The 18,805-nt window shown below is 39.6% G+C and overlaps 1 protein-coding gene across 2 annotated transcripts in view; it reads right to left on the reverse strand.

Moving 5' to 3' along the window:
• Nucleotides 1–229: 229 nt before the first annotated feature.
• Nucleotides 230–18,805, reverse strand: part of LOC106639670 (javelin-like) — a 67,747-nt gene continuing 49,171 nt past the window's right edge. Inside the window, exons 3-9 of one of the 2 annotated variants that reach the window (XM_089597191.1) lie at nt 16,188–16,249; nt 4,002–4,333; nt 3,087–3,415; nt 1,977–2,543; nt 1,359–1,675; nt 1,178–1,276; nt 230–1,111 (exon numbers count right to left, since the gene is read on the reverse strand). In XM_089597191.1, coding sequence (XP_089453317.1) covers nt 242–1,111; nt 1,178–1,276; nt 1,359–1,675; nt 1,977–2,543; nt 3,087–3,415; nt 4,002–4,279 — 2,460 coding nt within the window. In that variant the 5' untranslated portion in view covers nt 4,280–4,333; nt 16,188–16,249 and the 3' untranslated portion in view covers nt 230–241. The remainder of the gene's footprint in view (nt 1,112–1,177; nt 1,277–1,358; nt 1,676–1,976; nt 2,544–3,086; nt 3,416–4,001; nt 4,334–16,187; nt 16,250–18,805) is intronic. The other variant, XM_089597190.1, reaches the window with a different exon arrangement.

Below are 18,805 nucleotides of genomic sequence, written 5' to 3' on the forward strand. Positions count from 1 at the left end.
AATTAAATAATAATAAAAATAATAATAAAAAATAGTAACAATAATTGTGTGGTAGTCTCAGAATTAGCTACACAGTAGTTTCGTATTCGTTTCTCTTTCACATATAGATTTTATGTTCGATCCCTACGAACAAAGCAACAGACAAAAACATGAACGAGGAGAGAGAGAAACGAACTCGTGCGCTTCGTTCCCAGGACAAGACGCAAAGCTCTGTCTATCACTTTTCCCATTATCTTCGAGTTCACTTGAGCCATGTCGTCCAAAAGAAATTCTTTACGGTTCGTACCTTGCCGCTACCGTCGACCGTACTTTCGGCGCCGCTTGTCGTAGCCGTGGGCCTGGCAGTCTGACTCTGTGACCTTCTGGTCGGAGCCGGTGGTCTCCTTGGCGGCGTGCTTGGGCTCTGACTGCCAGCCGACGACTCGATCGAGGCCGTTGCCCGTGAAATCGAGTTGCTCGGGCCCAAGTTATGCTGCTGCTTGCCCAATGAATCCCTACAACTTTGCGAGCCCGAGTTGTTACGTGGCAGCGAGCGACTGCCCGGTTCTTGGCGCGTAGCATTGGCCTGATGGCTCTTGGGCAGACTGCCAGCGCTCTTGTTCAGGGACTCCCGGCTGGAGTCGCGGCCGGTTGTCTTCATCGCGGACTGCTGCCGACCGGACGAGGATATCGAGAGAGCGCTACTGTTGCCGTTGCAGCTCTTCTGGCCCAACGACCGGAGCGAGTCCCTACTGTCATTGCGCCGGTGGCTAGCCGTGGGTGGTACAACGGGTGGTTTTGGGGCGATGGGCTTCGTCGCGCCCAGCAGCGGTATTCGACTAGGTCGCCGGCGAGGCGAGGGCTTCAGTTGGCCGCTCGTCGGCTCGGTGGCGGTGCTGCTGCTTGTGGCTGCCGGCTCGCGGGACGACTCAGTGCTGCTACTAGTGCTACTGTTGCCGCCGGTGCCATTCATTTCGAGGACATTGGACGGAAGGTGACTGCTGTGGTTAGTCAAGAGCGGAGGGTCGGACTCGTCATCCGCGTCGTTCTCCGTCAAGGGTCGCTGCTGCATCCGCTCCAGCACGCGTACCCGCGCCCGCGTACCCTCCAGCTCGATGTTTCGCTCGGCCAGCTGGTAAAAGAGTTTAATTACAACGTAATATTACTGTTCACGAGAGCCATGAAAATTCATTTGTACCTGAAAACGCAGGTCCTCGTTTTCTTCGTGCGCCTTTCCTAGTCGCTCTGAAAGCGTTTCGGTGCTCCTTTCTACTTCATCTATTCGCTTTTGAAGGACCTGCGGGTGAACAAAAGTTTGTAAGACTTGGAAGACGCTAATGACAAGTGAATGATCACGAACAGTAAATCGTCATTCCCACCTGATTTTGGACGGTTGTGGTGATAAGGTGCCGCTGCAGCTCGAGCGGTGACTGTTCTCTTAGGATTGCAGCGATTTTGCGAGTATCGATCTCGGCCCTGGGTAACTGTGGCCACTTTTGAGACGGGGACATGAGTACCGAGTCCAGAGCTCCAAGGTGCACCTGTCTCTCGACTGTTGTTGTTTCCGCTACTGCACCGGCGTCGATGGTCGCGTCCAGGTGGACATCCTCGGTCGACCGGCTGACCGCTGCCGCTACGTTGGCAAGCACGTTCCTCTCGATAGTCCTTGTTCTGAACCGGTTCTTCTGTACTTTGTCTGGAAATAAGGGTTATTAAAATTAAACGACAAATTAGAACTGTGTGGTTAGAATTTGCGTGACGTTAACAATCGGATCATTGTCTCGAGTGGTGAGAGATCGCTAATCTGTAAGAGTTGAGTTTATCAAAAAATAACCCATGTGATTCATTCGAATTGAAAAACATACATCTTGTACGATGATACAGTGGCTCCGTTTTTTCATGCTCCTATTTTTCACATAAACATATTTCGTGATCTCCTAATGCTCAAATAATAAAGAAAAGAAAAAGGAAAGAAGTTACTGTGTAGCGTGCCCTACCACTAACACCGCCAACGTTGACGCTGACAAAAGCTGAGTCCTTGCTGCCAATGTTGACCGGGGGCCCGCTGCTCCTGGGTGACTGCAGCGGCGCGGTAGAAGCCGTTGGCTCTATCGGCTGTATTCTCTGCGTGATAGTCGTGGCTATGGTGTTCTGGCCCTGGAGGCCTGCCTTCAGCTTTTCCTCCAAGTCCGCCTTGATCGCCGAAAGCGCTGCCAGCTCTGCCTGGAGCTCCTGTGTCCGGGCTCGACTCGATATCGTTTCGGCCTCGAGCTCGGCAACCTTGTCAAGCAGTTGGAGTTTCTCGCGACGCAGCAGCACCAGCTGCGATGATTCGGGCACTTCGTCGTCCAGCAGCAGGTCATCCGCGTCACGGGAATCCAGCTCACCGTCGATGAGCTGGAGGTGATGGATCCGGTGGTGAAGATGCGTGCGATCGTCATCGTCGTCGTCGTTGTCGTCAACGTCGACATCATTGTCGTGTTCGTGACGTGTGACTTTTCGAACCGCATTGAGGATGTCGCTCGGCACGTCGAGCTCTTCTGGGGCGACACTTTCAAGGCGACCTGTAAATAAGGGCTTATTTTATCAAATTTGATGTTCGTTTGCAGCGCTGAGATCTCACAAATCTCAATCAAATAATTTAATACTATATGATTTTAACTTTTCAGTTACAACTCAACTCTCAAAGTGAGTTTTGGCGTTCTAAAGCGTGCAAGAAAAACTTAAAATAAATCACTTGCATTGTGATTAAGTTTAGTCAATTTAGTTAATGCCAAAATTTACGAAAACTTAAGGCTGATAGGACGGAGACACTTACAAATGTGGTAATTTACTTTGATCCATATTTTTTTTTTTTTTGCACGAATTATCTAGGAATTAATTTCTTTAATGGTAAAAAAAAAATAAAACTCTGATAAGGCTTAATTCGTGTAACGAAATGAAATGAAAACTTTTTTAATAGAAAAAGCAAAAACAAGGCCATTGCACTTTTTTTATACATCTGTTTTTTCATTCGACGTCAGTTTGCGAGAAATGTAAAAATGGACCGTTAACTGCAATCATACAATTTGGAACATTGGCATTGAAAAAGAGGAAAAAATCCTTACCCTGCAAACTCTCCACCTCTTCTCTGAGCCGGACTCCTTTTCTGTGTATAACATCGAGCAGGTTCCAGAGCTCATCCTCGGCCTCGTCGAGCTGCTGGGGCCTGCCACTCGGACTCTGCGGCCTGGGTATGGCTGTTGACGCGCTGTCCTTGGACGAGGTCTCCGTGCTGAAGCCTGAGTCCTGGACCGTGGCGCTGTGCTTGTTGCCGCCGCTGTGCGAATTGCTACGGCTTCTGGGCAGTGACGAAGAGTCGTTTTCTCCTCGTGACTGGGCCACCCGCCGTCTCACCTTACCAGGCTCCCACTCGCCCATTCGCCTCGACGATGGACTGTAGATGGAATTTATCAGGAGTTAAATGGGATACAATACTGGATTTTTTAAATAAAAATACATCTTACAGGAAATAGTAATTTTTGTACCTGGTAGCTCATGTCTCCAGAGCAAGCACCAGACCCGAGGAATTTCTTGCGCTTGCTCTGGTTGGATGCGCATCAGGTGCGAACTATTTTTCCTACTGAGGGCGCAGTAGATGTCCAAAGGTAAAAAAAACGCCCAAAGTAGGAAAAGTGTATTTTGTTTAGTTATATCATTTCCATTCGAGTAAATTTTGAAAAACGCAATCACAAAGGTACTATAGATAAAGACTAAACCAACCATTTGATAAATTTTTGAGCAAACTTTCAAATGGCTATATAGAAATTTTCAGTTCGATCAGTTCCCCGTTATTTTACTTAGACATTTACTCAAAAACTAGCAACGTAATAATTGAATATGTACATAATATGTCGGTTAAATGTGTAGGATATAGATATTTGTTAAATAACTTGATATTTCCATCCCCTTAAAGGTATACTCCAAACGATTCCGTGAAAGTTGCTAAATAGTACCAGTCAAGCAAGTGCCATTTCTCTCACCTACGACTGGAAAGGGGCATGTGCGAACCCTGATGGCCAGGTGAGATGAGGACAGACGCTGTGCCGTTGACGTTGGCCTCCGAAGTACCGTCTGTGGCAGACGTCGCTGCCGTGACAGCCATCTTGTGCCTGAGGTTTGGGAACGTCTCAATGACGAGGTCCCGGAACTCAAGTAGGGCACCAACCTCATTCTGCAGCTCCTGTAGAGCGACCAGTGACTTGGCCTGCTCGCTGATGAGGTAGTGGAACGGTCCGGGACGCAGGGGCATGCAATCCATGCCACCTACGACCCCGTTCACGCTCACCACGCCCTCTGAAGCTCCACTACCGCACTGGAATGAGAAAAAAATACATTTTTTTATTTTTTACTAATTTTGCTTCCTGGATAAATTTCAGTGTACAAACATTTATATTTAATATTTAATCGAAAATTAAATTTTTTTGAGCAAACAATGGACACTGTTATAATAAGTTGTGATGAAGTTTAATATTAATAAAAATTCAATTGTTCATAGACTATGCTTTTTTGTGTTTACTCATCAAGATGTGCAAGATAAAGAGTAATCAAGATTCCGCTTCCTTATTGAAGTGAAAATGACTAAACAAAGACGCAGTGCAGCTAAGTGTATAAATAAATTTCACTTTCTCTACGTTCCTTAGCGCTTTGACGATAATTAACTTTCGAGAAAATATGTTAATGTGACTGCATCGTGGTGTGTCGGATGTTACTTCAGATCGTGCATACAGTCATTAAACATTTGTATTGTTAATTATTTTATAAAATCCGAACGAATCCGTATAGCTTCCATGTAATGCAATATACTTATGAACAACACATATTCTTCCCCTGAGAGATTGGAAAGTAATAAAATAGCAAGTGAGTTACGCAAGCATAATCAAATTCATCATTATCATCTTCATGTGTGAGAAAGCGCTATGGTATTTCATGATAATCGAGGTTGTTGTTGTTTCGTACACTCATATGTGTCTAAGTATATTATGAGACAGATCTTAGAGAAAAGTGTTACTATCAATAATAAACGAAGAAGTTGACAGAAATTTTTAGTCGGCAATCTCGATTGGTTTGAAATTTTCACGCTGCTGAGGAACAGTTTTCCGAATACTTCTAAAATATTTTGTCAAAGTTCCAGTCGATCGGACCTTTATGGAACTCGCAACCTTATAACTGTTTCAAACGGGTCAAGTCTAAGGTTTGTGATATTTTTTAACACGCTTTTATTTTATAAACAGATTCGTTAGACAATCTCTGGTCAGACTACCTTGACACTCTACTAGAAAACAATCAGTAGTTAAAATCACAATAACAACAGTAACTTTTGTCGTCACTCTTGTTACAATCAAATATAGGTTATAGAAAGTACGTTTTTATTCCGCTAGACTTATTCTTTTTTTTAAACTACAATCCACAACAAATTTTTTTTTTTTTTTTTTTAAATACACACTTGCGTAGTGTATTTATTTGAATAGGGTTGAGAATTTTGGGTTGGAACTTAAAACTAATCCTTAATAAAGTCGGTGTTGGGGATTAAATTCCGGAAAAGACTATCAGACAAAAACTGAGTGCCCCAACCGGGAATCAGACCAACGACCTCTTGAGCTGTGTTGTATTAATGGCTAGCATGCTAACCAACTGAGCCAACGACGAGCTCGTTCGCAACAAATATCGGCGGATATCAGAACAGACAAAAGTAATGAGAAGAAAGACTTAATTGATGCGGAAATCTCTCTGATCTAGATATAATTAAAGATACCTATGATTGGATACATAATTTTTCTCTTTACAATCATATAGACCACTGTACCAACTAATTGATAAAATATCACGATTCTGCTAGAGAAATTGGCTTTCAAACAAACAATCAAAAAACAAAGCAACGAAGACGCAATTGTCGAAAAATTTCCAAATGTATCAATGCAAAAGCCGTAAGCGATGCGTGTATAATACCGTTAACTGCGCATTGTAAGCGGACCCTTCGCCGCATCTTGATCAACGCTCGCAGCGTAATAGTGAAATTAGAAAAGGAAAAGAGCAGTTACGAAACCTCCTACCTATCTGCTTCCCGCTAAAGCCCAGCAGTGAGAAACAATTAGCGATCCAAATACGCGAGCACGGGCTAAACATCGACGGCTGGTCGGGACTTGTCTCTCAATTACGATCAGTCTCTTGCTTTTTTGCAGCTGCTGTACCACGTAAGTACAGCTCTTACACAAAGGCCATATAATAACACAGAAGCCGTCTCGAGGTACGAAAGTTATTGAATTTCAAGAGCTGTATCATCGATCTGTATCGGCACAGGCCCCGTACGTTTGATCGCTGAGCTATTGTGGGAATGGGTTTTTTGGTTAGCATAGAGGGCGATTGCATTAGATTTCTTCGTGCCAATAGTACTGTATGTTCTTTAGATCGCCTCGTTTAATTGCACCTAATCAAACGTAACAAAACTGTATATGAGAAAACAGTTAAGACAAAATCTATTAGATAGGAGGTGATTTTGATATTTCGATCCCACCGAACGAATCGACAGTGGTCTAAAAATACTGTTCCAACTGCAGATGATGAAGCAAATGTCCTCCCACGAGATCCTCATCGAGGAACCCAACGAACCATCTTATCATCTCGTTCTTCTATCCTACGCACGTACTTACCAGAGAGTTTTCGTTCAATCGTTCCCAGACTAGTATACCACGACATCGTCCACGACGTCTTGTTTCTGGATAAGTTTACGATGTATATTCTATACGCCCGACGGGGCCTGCTGTATATATGTAACAGAGAAAAGGGGCTGGCGGGTTAGTCCAGGCTACTTGCTGCATATACCTTAATTGGCCCTACCTCCGTGATGCCCGACGCGACGGCTGCGCCATCGCAAATTACAGCACCAGCGAAAAAAGTTTCGCAAGTGCGCGCTACAGTTCTTACTCTCTGCGCAAGGTAAATACATACCTATGCTTCGGTTCTGTTCTTTTATGTCCATGTACGTGTTTACGCTTTTTCGTGTTGTAACACGAAATTGTGCAGAGGCTCGATATTTTTCTGATTCGATAGTATGGACGTGTGATTTTTTATGTTACATAAAGTTGAATGTAAACAATATTGCACAAATACATATATAAAAATGAAGTACATACTGTGCAAGGAGCATAATAATAATGTACAAAGGTTTCCTCTGTTCTTGATTTAAAAATCTCGTCTCTTAATGTCATTGAATAGGTCCAGGTTTTATTAAATAACCAATCTGTTCAGTTTTCATTGCTTCACTCTGAAAACCGTATTAAAAAACTGCGAGGACATAAAATACCTGACAGCATTTCATTGATTAGAGAGCGAGTGGTCGTTCATTTGCGTTTACAAAGTAGGTGGGTACATAGGTACGATGAAAACAGCCGATAGTGGAATTCACTTTTATGGAGTGTCAAAAATACTTTGACGCTTTCCCAACCAGAAGCAACGATCTGATCGATAAATTGCATGAGAAAGCTCGTGGGCCGTTAAAAAATCATCGAGCATAACGCTGTAGCCCAACTCTCGTCGAGGAACGATCAACGGTGAAAACTCCCTGCAAGTGCGAAAAAGATCCATGCCTACGTTGAAACCGATGAAAATCAATTCAGCTGGCTCCTTGTGAACGAAAGAGACATTGGCGTTCGCCATCAGCAGTAAGTGGCAGCCACAGAAGCGCGACAAGATCAGAGGTGCTGCTTATACGCATACCTCGTTGACCCGATTCGAGCGATTTTCTCTGTCTTGTGCATTTTACGTGGGTACAGGGCACCAACAATTATCGCGGTTGTTGTTTTACCGAATGGAAAACGGAGGCGCTAGAATTAGGTGAGTAGCGGTCGATTCGATCGCCGATCGTTTTAGCTGCTGCAGTGAATTTTATGATCGTGGGGTCGTGAACTTTCGCGCACTTACGTGTTGTACAGCGATTCTGTGCGATGGAAGTAGTATGGGTGTTATATCTATGGGCTTACATGCCATTAGGAAGCTATGACTTTTTTTATGATGGTTTTTTTATAGCTCTGGGCCGAAGGTATATAAAGTGGGCGGAAACTCAATTACGCTTCTAAGTGTCGAGTTAGGCGCGTGTATATATACCATGAGTGGTTTTGCGTGGGTAAGACTTGATTAGACGCGCTCACTTGAGATTCGACTTTCCAAAGAAAGATGTATCCTTTGTAGTATTGCTACTCGACTAGGTATGTATGAAGAGTTTTTTTTTTCATAATAAAGAAAATTGATTTTTGATTGGATAAATGAAGTATTTGTGGTGCTTTAAATAGGGGTATATAGCTGTTGAATGGGCATATGATTTATCTCTATTAGAGGTGAGAATTTCCAATTGATCAATGGAAAAGCGTTTATATGAATATCAGCTATAATTTGGACAGATTTTTCAAATCTCTCATACTCATATACTTGAGGTATGGTTACAGAAAGATTCTACCGTAAGAATATTCCAAGTATTATAACCTCTTATTGTAATTTTTTTGCAACAATACCATAACTACGATACTGTTCCAAGATTTGATTGTTAGTTTCTTCCACCTTCTGTAGCTTATCGCCACTATATATGTAATGCAGAACACCAAACTCATATCGCAGGTACAATGTTTCAAGGAGATAAGTATGTATAACACAGTGAGTACGTGATTAGTCAAACGGTAAAGCAGAAAAGTAAGAGAAAACGAGGCTTTTGTGTCAAAGAAAACTGCGTAATAATTCCTCTCGCCACGCCAGTAGCGGCAGCTCTTTTCCCGTCTATAGCAGCCACTGAATACAGATGCACGAGCAGACGGAAAAAAGCCTCGACGTCCGGCTTTTCTTTGTAGCCACTGTCGTGCAGGTTCAAGAGTACGTAATGTATATAAGTACAGCTCCGTTTTCTTCGTGCGACTTTTCCTCGATGTATATATACATTACAAAAGTATAAAATGTTGACCCACTAAAAATTTCTAAAAGGGAAGTGCATTCAGTTGGAAAAAAGGGGTTGGCCTGTATATATGTGCGCGCATGAATGGTATCCGTGGATGCGGCGACGCTCTAAACTGGATTAAGTTAATATACAAAGATGGGAAAGGAATAGGAGAAAAAAAGGTCGGGTTATCTTTGAGAAGTGGTTTCATTTTTCAACATTCACAGATACTCGGGTACTGTAAAAATTGTAAGATGCCGAGAGTTTGTTTGAGGTGTATCTACATCAGGATTTATTTTATAGTTAAATAACAGTTCTTCGTGTAAGATATAGATTCAAAAGCTCTGTCCACACAATATGGTATGGTATATAGGAACTTCCCACGCGCACTGTAATACTTAGATAGGCTCCATAGGTTGTACAGAGAAGCTATTCAATAAAGCCCCAAGACTGAGTCACGGTGTTGTTAAAATGTATACGCGGAACAAGAGCAATGGCAACGACGGAGGACGACAGATGAAGGCAAAAAGGAGCCTGCAAAAGTATCATCAGACCGTGGATCAGGAGTGGAAGAGTCCTGGCTATGTGGGCACGATCAGCGAGTCGAACATCATCTGTTTCTTTTTCCTTTCCTCCATGCGAATTTATTTTTAGAACGTAAAAAAATCACCCTACAACTATAGCATCCCATACACCGGCATACGACATCAAAATATATAAGTACATGGGGCGAAAAACCAGTAATGAAGCGCGCCCACCTCTCGCACTCAATGTTTTGCGTTGAATTCCATTTCCATGCATGCGGGCTCGTATAGCCATACATATAATATATATCCACGTGAGTTGAGAAAGTGATCAATTTTCATTTCTGTGTAGACGCGTATGTATATAGATTGGCAAGTACTCTCGATATGGGACAGTGAGGCCTTCATGTATGTAGGAGGGAGAGAACTAGTTGGGTAAAAATGAGTGTACGATAAGACAGGATGGTTTGCAAGCTGATTTATATGCAGAAATAAGAGAAGGATCTGAGTAATTTTTGTAGGCGAGGTATCGACGTGGAGTGGGCGAGAGCGGAATGAAGTTTCCCCTCGCTGATAAATCGCTGACAGTTTCATTGGTGTCTTATGCTGTACACCTCACCCTTCGAAAATACAGTTGATTTGTGAACAAATATTTTTTTTCAATTTTCTACATTATTAATTTATTTTTATCGATACACAAACTGCTGATCCAAAGGAGTATTAATTATGCGCTTAAAATTTTTTTGGCAGTTTTTTTTTTTAATGTTGGCTCCCGCGGTTAAGTGGTTTTTGAGAAATACTGCAAAACGGGTTTTGACTGAGAAAAATATTATAAAATTTTATTGAGTTCATACAAAATGAAAAAGTTATCCAGGTGATGCATGGTTCTATTACATAAGCACATGCTTTTGCGATTCAATCGTTATTTAATTAGTAAAAAAGTATCACAAGCATAAAGCAAATACAAATAAAATCGGAACCAAAAACATTCATTTGACGTACTTTTATAAAAAAAAAGACTCAATATGCCCGACTTATTTGCACAAAAAAAAGTATCACATACAGAGCCCACAATCCTCCCAGTAGTCACGTATTCTTCAGATCACGTAGAAAAAATAGAGCACTTAAAATAAGATGAAATCATGCTTGTGTAAAAAAATCGTCATACAGAAAAAGTGTGAGCAAACAACACTGCTTGTATCTATTCCTCATCTGCTGTTCAATGAGCCACAAAAAATTAAACTGCGGAGAAGTATTCTGTACACCATTATGAAAGATGCATGAAAGCAAAAACAAGCCGATCTATAAGAAAGATTGATACTGTTAAAATCGTTTAACCACAAGCACACCTTGCAGACAAAAAAGATGAAACAAGACGAAAAAATACATGGCAAAAGGCGTTTGTAGAAAGAGAATGAAAAAGATATGGAGATAGAGAAACGCTATAGGTAGGAATGACTGTTATCTCATCCATACCTATAGGTTATATGAAATGCATAAAAATCGCCTCACGACAGTGTCAGACCAACAGTTTTTTACCTCAGGACTGCTACTGTACTAATCTCAAGATTTCTAAAAATGTAAATTAGCCCTTGAAAATTTTTCTTTTCAACTTTCAACGTTTGCTGTTCCCTCATTATAGAAAGAGCAAGGTTCAACACTGGTGTGCATCTGTGATGAAATCCACTATTACATATGGAGGGGCACATGTTATGGTTATTAGATTTTTTCCATCCCTTTTCTTTCTTAATTCTCTCTACTAGTGAGTACCACCTTTTTTTAGTACTTTAAGAATTCATCGAATAATCCGAGTTGGCTCATTCTTTGTAGAGTCTTGAAAATCGTGAAACTTTTATTAAGTAACTTACGATAAACAACTTCCTAGTGTTCAAGTACTACTTTTGATATGTCAGCTGCGCTCGCGTAAGGCTGACACGTATGTATTTTGCTTACCTATTCTGTTCCACACTGTATTAACAACTGATTCTTACTGTTCAATGGAAATCCGTTTAAATTTTTCAACCATGGAACCCTACGCTCATAATTATTTCGATTGAAGCACAAATGTTTGAGAAAATATTTTAAATTTTATCTTCATTTTGGTGAACGTTTTTTTTTAAATCGTGAGAGACAATGGCGGTTTCTTTCACGACGCTCCAGCTTAACGTGTATAATATTTTGTAATCAGCTGCTCTCTCGTCTTACATATTAACAAACAATGTAACAAAGTTCAAGGTCCGCTGGGGAATGAAAAAACTCTCACGGCATGCATGCATGTGCTTTAGTGTTACATACATCCGAAAAGAATGCCGCGCAACCTCCTTTATGATCCCTGGTTACAGGTAGTCGGACGTCGTGACTTTTCCGAGAGCTCGTGTTGTGAGAGAAAAAGAAAAATATAATAGTAAAGTGTAACGTAATACACTTGCACACTGCAAATCACGAGCACACGCTCGTATGTACGTGGGAGGACGAGGAAGAGGAACACATACAATGTAATGGGAGATACAGTTGAGCTCAGGCTTAGCGCGCTATGAAGGTATAGACAGAGTGAGTTCTAAATTCGAAGCGACTCTGTGAGTGGAGGCGCGGCTCTTTCTTTCCTTTTGACCGGTTTGTGCATCCCCAAAGTAGGACAATTTCTATTAACAACTGTCTCGTTTTCTACCGCGCACAAGCCATGAATGATTAGCTTTGTTGTATTATTGCATGCAACAATTAACTTCCAATCATGATACTTAAGCAGCCCATTACATATTACAAAAGTAATTTATGACAAAAATACGTAACTTCCTGCTTATTTATTTCATTATGTTGAGATCAGCCATGTTTGTTTACCACAAACGTACATGAGAGTCAGTACAGTTGTCCACCGAACTATTCTGTAGGTATTTTTATTTATTTTTTTTCCAGATATCCAATCAAACTATTAAATTTAAAATTGAATTTATCCATCACAGCACTTTGTATACCATTTGGTTGAAAATTATTTATTCCAGCATTCCTCGATCTCTCAAATTTTCCATAAACATTCTAGGACAACTGATGACACTCGAATCGAAACACAAATCAACTTCTATGAAAAGAATTTGGTTGGAAGTAGCAAAGTAGTATAAAGTGGAATTAGCAGCTTAATGAGTGGAAAGAAACTTTCCTTGAAGAGCCGATATCGAATTATTGGGAATACGGGAAGTATGAGTAGTCTCAGTCAGCAGTTTGTCTATTAACCACGAGAATTCAACAATTTACGAGAATTCAACGTACCAGCCAACATGCCTGCCAGACTCCAACCGTTAAGTTTGATTGGGCCTAATTGTCGATGAAGCGACCCTATTGTGTGCGTGCGTGTGTGTGTGTGTGTGTGTGCAATTCCCTTTCCCACGTTCAATGTAATGCAGGGTAACTTAAATCGCTTTTTTTTCATTGAAAGTTGTTTCAGATGTTGATAACTTTTAAATAATTTTTCAAAATTGTGGAACTAGAAACTAAAAATCTCTGCAAGGTAAATAAAAAATGAGAAGAGAAAGAAATGTGTACTTAAAATCTCTTTTTTCTCGACTTTCTCGAAAGTAAAACTTAATAAGACTCTTTTGCTCATTAAAAATGTCCAACAATCTCTAAATTCAGATCAAGATGAAGATTACAGCAGAAGGGCAAAAGACAAGCAAAAGTGAAATTAGCTAAATTTCCGTTATTTTTACTCTCCATCCCGCTTTTCCATCTGAAAAATATTATGACTTCAAATCAAAGCCTACTGATACGGAGAACCTTCTAAGAAACTACTCGATAACTGATGAACGGAAAAAGTGCTTTCTTTCGATCAATTGCGTGCAGAGTGCATAGCCAAAGCTAGGGGAAGCAATGAGTGAGGGAGAAAGAGAGCCTCGCCTTTCTCCGATCAAAATCGAAAGCTATCAATACTTCTCGTACGTACAATCTACGAATGACCAGCCCTCCTTAATTGAAAGCTAATCGAATCGTTGTGTACAGCTGATGAAGTGCATATCTCCTTTTCTCTTGTAAATCTGCACAATAAAAATGTGTAGCCTAAAAAATAAAAAGACCAAATCAATATCGGATTAATCTGCAGTTCTTTCTCTCTCTTCCTCATCAGACGTGGAAAATTAACCGACCTCGCCAAACCTCGACGCACCGTCGTAGCTTTCGAAACCATAAATGAGCCCCTGCGCGCTACCAAGCATCACCTAGTAATTAGGTGTATTCAAGCAGCCAAACTAATTGCTCGTGAGGAGACACGAATAATAACAACTATGGTAATAACAGCAGCAGGAACACGTGCTGGATGATAAAAGCTACCTTCCCTGCTCTTGTAGTATGTATAAAAGCGCGCGTTTTGACGATCGGCTGCAAGGTATGCATCAGCGAATAAAAGAGCATCAGCGCAAGGGAAAGAAAAAAGATCACTTAGATGGCCTTGAGTTCAGAGTAACAAACACACGAGTGAGGGAGAAAGAGGACCTTTTGTGTCTCTTTGTGATCGTCGATCCGCGATCAACAGCCCTCTCGCACAAAAGAGACAGAGAGAGAGAGGAAAAGACAGGCGTCCATCGCATCGATGTCTTCTCGTACGTGGCTGCTGGTGATTTTCAAGGTCCGCGGGCAGTAACATCCGTAAAGGAGAGTTGAAGGACCAGGTGTATACGATCACTAGGCGACGAGTCTTACCCGCGAGAGCAGACGGCTGGAGAGAGGTGGAGGTCGATCCAATCTCCCTCTCTTTCTCGTTTTTTGTCGAGAGCGTAACTTTTTCAGGGTTTCTTCGTTGCTTGAAGAGAGAGAGTTACGGGGGAAGTATTAGCCCTTCATCGCTTCCTTTTTCTCTATTTTACTCCTTTTTTCCACTGCCATGTTGTCGATCCAACAAGTTTTTTTTTTTTTTTTTTTGTATCTTTTCTTTTCGTGAGACTAGCTGGTCTTACTTATAAGTAGAGCTTCTCTGATATTTTATAGTGTGTTTTTGCAGCTCAAATTGATTATTTCGAATGAGATCACGTTAAATAATGACGCATAAGCATAATGAAAAATGGAAACGGAAAAATAAGCGTAAAAGATAAAGTATGTAGAGGAAAGAGAAAAAAAAAATTTTTTCCATTGAATTTGGTACGAATAAGACGAAAGTTGATACTGCTTGAATATATCCGTCTGACTGTCATGAAAAGGTCCATAGTCAAGAGTTTTGTCTACCGCACAAAGATACAGCACATATATTATGCCTTGACACCATACATCGCATATTTATCATAAAAAGCAATATTTAACTCTTATTTAATTTTAAACTTAAATTTAAATGTTGGTTCAGTTGTGCTTCCTTCGATTGATAAGACCTGCTTCATTTCAACACATCAATGTGGTATGAAAATGAATCTACCAACTCATTCTGGTTCCAATGAAATTGAAACTATTTAGGATAGTCGAATGATATGCCTGTATTTACAGTCATGATCAATGGCACTCGTAGTAGGGTCGAAATGTGTTTTATACCAAAAGTAGACAATTCATAGGAGGCTAAACTTTTGGCTGCTATAAACATGTAAAGCTCTTTCGTGGAGCAGTCGTGCCTAAAACTTGAAAATATTCTTACGCGTATCGAATTTTAGACAAAAAAAAATGTAAAAACATAAACATTTTATTCAGTAAATATAATTTTGGATATATCTGATGTATTTGCCAATTTTTATTAAATACTTACAAAAAAGAAATATTGTTGTTTTTACTGTATACCGTGTAAATAATAACAATAATGTTCTTTGTATAAATTATACATTGCAAATCCTTAAATTATTTATCAAAACTATACTTTCCATGCAGTCAGGGTTTCAGGAAAAAAAAGATTAATGTATCAGAGGATTTGTGTGAAAGTACTCTGGTAACATCTTTTTGTGAAGAAGAATATCAATCTCGTACGAAACGAGGAAGCAATGTCCTAAAAACGGTGCAAAAAAGACCTTATGCTGGAATAGAAAGTTCTGAAACCCGGTGTATCGCTCTTTAGGACTGTTTGTACACGTCATGGAAATTAATCGATATGACTCGAAAGAATTTGGCGCGCGAAGACGAGTCAGTCAACCGATAGTAGCTGTGAGGGCCGTCATTGTTGCGACAAAGAATTTATGTACGAGCTAAAGGAGCCCGTTGCGCAACGGCTCAGCGGGATGGGTAATATACTTAGTTTTTTTCACGTTCGATTACTTGTGAGAAGTTTGTTGTCAGTCGATATTCATTTAGTGCTCGAAAAGACTGTCTCGTTGTGGGTTGATTTACTCGTCGTGGCGGATGATACTACGAATAATTAATTTCCATCTGCTGGATACGTTGTCACGGAAGTTCATGATAGTGAAAAAAACTATTATCTGCAACCTAATTAGCCTCTTTTTTGTTCACATTAAGCCACCAGTCGTTCGCAATAACTGTTAATGCACAGAGTTTTTATTCTGTTTTCAGTTCGAGCTTGACGAGCTTCATGCTTGTCAGTTTATTCATGTGTTCACTGCTCGTATCTTTTTTTTCACAATTAAACGGAATTTGACGGGAGAGATAAGGCACAAGCCGTTCTTTACGCCGAATAGGCCGGTAAACAATCAGTAAATGAAAAATTTACAGTTACCCGAGTGTTAATTTATTATGCAACATAATTGCTCGAAAACGCTAATTTACACATCAAATAATCAAATTACACTTGGATGAGAATGCTTGAACTTACGCACTCGTTTGTGGAGTGTAGGTATACATTACATACTGGGACTCTGCTATTATTTTTGTAACTCACCTGCAACATAAAAAAATGATTTAATTAGCGGTGCCCGTGTTGTAGGGGAATAAAAAAAAGTTACGTAGTAGAAAATTTAGGTTGGAAGTAATTACATCAATAATTAGAGATTTTTTACAAAGTTCAAAGAATTTTCTTTCATACTTCTCTCATGTTGAGATAAGTAAATCTCATTTTTATTCGAACCTAAAAGTACAATTTTTTACGTCTCAAATAATTGTGTGATAGAATTACCATTATTATTGATAAGTAATTGACTTTCAAGCCGGCAATAGTTATGGTCAATATTAATCACCGTTAATGACTTTTGAAAACTTAACATCCTACAATACATAGTTCGAATTATGAATAATTCATTGGAAGTACTCCCAGCACAGCTTTTTGAGGAAATGATTTTCTGATATCGTATTCGTTGGAATCTAGAAATCTTTAGCAGTAAACTGTAAAATTTCAATAATTACACGTAAAAGTAGTAAAATTTAAATACTACTTTAGTTAAAACAGTTAAAAATTACCTTCTGGTAGAAACAAAAATAACAGTTGTAAATAATTTTTCCTTCTATGCGCTCATGACGTAAACAGCAAATAATTGTTTTAATTTGTCAACTGATGTATTTACGTATACAATAACAATGTAGTAAATAATAGCATCATTAAAAGTAATAGAATTTATAAAAAAGACTAAGTATGTACATCTTAGGTACTACCTTAAATTTGCTCTATGAGCAAAAAGTGTAATTACTACATACATCACATAGTTTTGTAAATTTTTTCAGATGTTTGGTTTGAAGCCATATATTTTAATAAAATTAAGATAAAATATTTACGAACCAGAATAAAAATAGGATGAGTGTAGTGTTTTGAAACCGAATATTATACTTAATTTAAAACAAAAAAATTTAGAGATGTTTACCCTTATGTCAACCTTTAGCCACACATTGGCCTAAAATTTAAGTATTGAAAATTATAACCAGAAAAACTTTTTTTTCATACATTTTTCTGACAAAACTGTAATTTTATAAGTTATACTAAAAAATACTGATCTTTATAATTTTTAATGTATCTAAATTTGTTTTTACTTTTAGGAAATAAAAATTAATATTTTTGTTCCACCAAAAAGTATAGAAAGTCGTACATTTCCAAGATCTAATATTTTTTTCGACTGTATATTATAGACATGCAGTGTAAACTTAAAAGATTACATCTAATAAACTGATTTTCCTCTAGAGCTTTGCAAACCTAGGGCTAGTACAATTTTTCTCTTTGATGAAATTTACTAAATCTAAAATCATCAAGTTGTGGAATGAAAGCGGAGGTACAAATTCAAATTTGAACCCAATCGCATTTAATGTTTCGAGATAGTTAATATGTGACTAAGAAAAAGTGCGTATTTACGATGAAAAAATATATAAGTTATTAAATGACAAAAAAAAAAATTCATTTACTATATCAAATAAACACTGTTCGTATCAAATTGTCTTGTAAAAAAAATCAACTGCACCATTTCACTCCAGCAAAGAGTGCGAAGGAAATCCGCAACTTCCTAACTTGCGTTAATTCGCTTGGCAATCATCAGCCTAAGTTTCTTTTTATTTTTCGCCTCTGTTTTAAAACGATGAAGCCACACTCAAACGTCATGATTAATACATTTCCTCGCGCTCGCACGAGAAACTTTATGGTGCGTAAATCAGAGTGTGTGTACCGCTCCTCTTTTTGCGGAGCAGAGCAGTAGTGCAGGCACACATCTTATACGCACAGGTAAAAGAAGGGTGTTATAAATAATAGGAAAAAAAGGCTAATTTATCTCTACTTACGCTTCCCTCTAATTTTCATAATTACAGTATATGCTTTTACGCATCGCAGTGGAGGCGAATTTCCGTGGAATCTACCAGATGCGCTTCCTACCTTTTTTTACAGCGTGCAACAGTAAGCACACGGTGCGCTTACATAGACGGTGTACAGCACGTAGATAAGTATACGGAGGCTCCCTCTTGGTGGTCTCGGAATCCGAATGCTCAAAAAGAACCGCAATGTGCGTGGCTTCCCCGTATACCTATACATATTCAATGGGCCTAACAGCTTGCTGGTATATATGCCAAGTAGCAAGCTGCCATGTACAATAGAGCAAAAGACAGTACAAACAGTTAGATATCGTGTTTAAGTGATTTTCGCTTCAGAAGACGAAAAATTAAAGGCTGAGGTGAAATGGCACGTGTTAGGTACCTAACAGTTGTCGCAGAAAACGATGATGTTTTGGTGAGAGGTTGCTAGCCAATGCCAATGAACTATACCAGATGTTTCATTTTAGTTACGATCAAGTTTCATGCTGATAAATCATACATATATAAACGCTGTGCTTGAATCAAGGAACTTGTTTCTACTCTTACTGGCATACACCATCGATGTAAATGAATTATGAAATTATTTCAAAGTCCAGTATTTGTCAGCTGTCAGGCACAGAGGACATTGAATAGATGCACTATTTTAAGACATGCAAATTTTTAAACGGATAATCGTAAAAAAGACTGCACACACGAGTTTCTATCGGTGTATAAG

Source organism: Copidosoma floridanum, unplaced genomic scaffold (genome assembly GCF_036245765.1).
Source record: "Copidosoma floridanum isolate Cflo_tuat_1 unplaced genomic scaffold, Cflo_Japanese_pri ptg000030l, whole genome shotgun sequence".
Taxonomy (NCBI): domain Eukaryota; kingdom Metazoa; phylum Arthropoda; class Insecta; order Hymenoptera; family Encyrtidae; genus Copidosoma; species Copidosoma floridanum.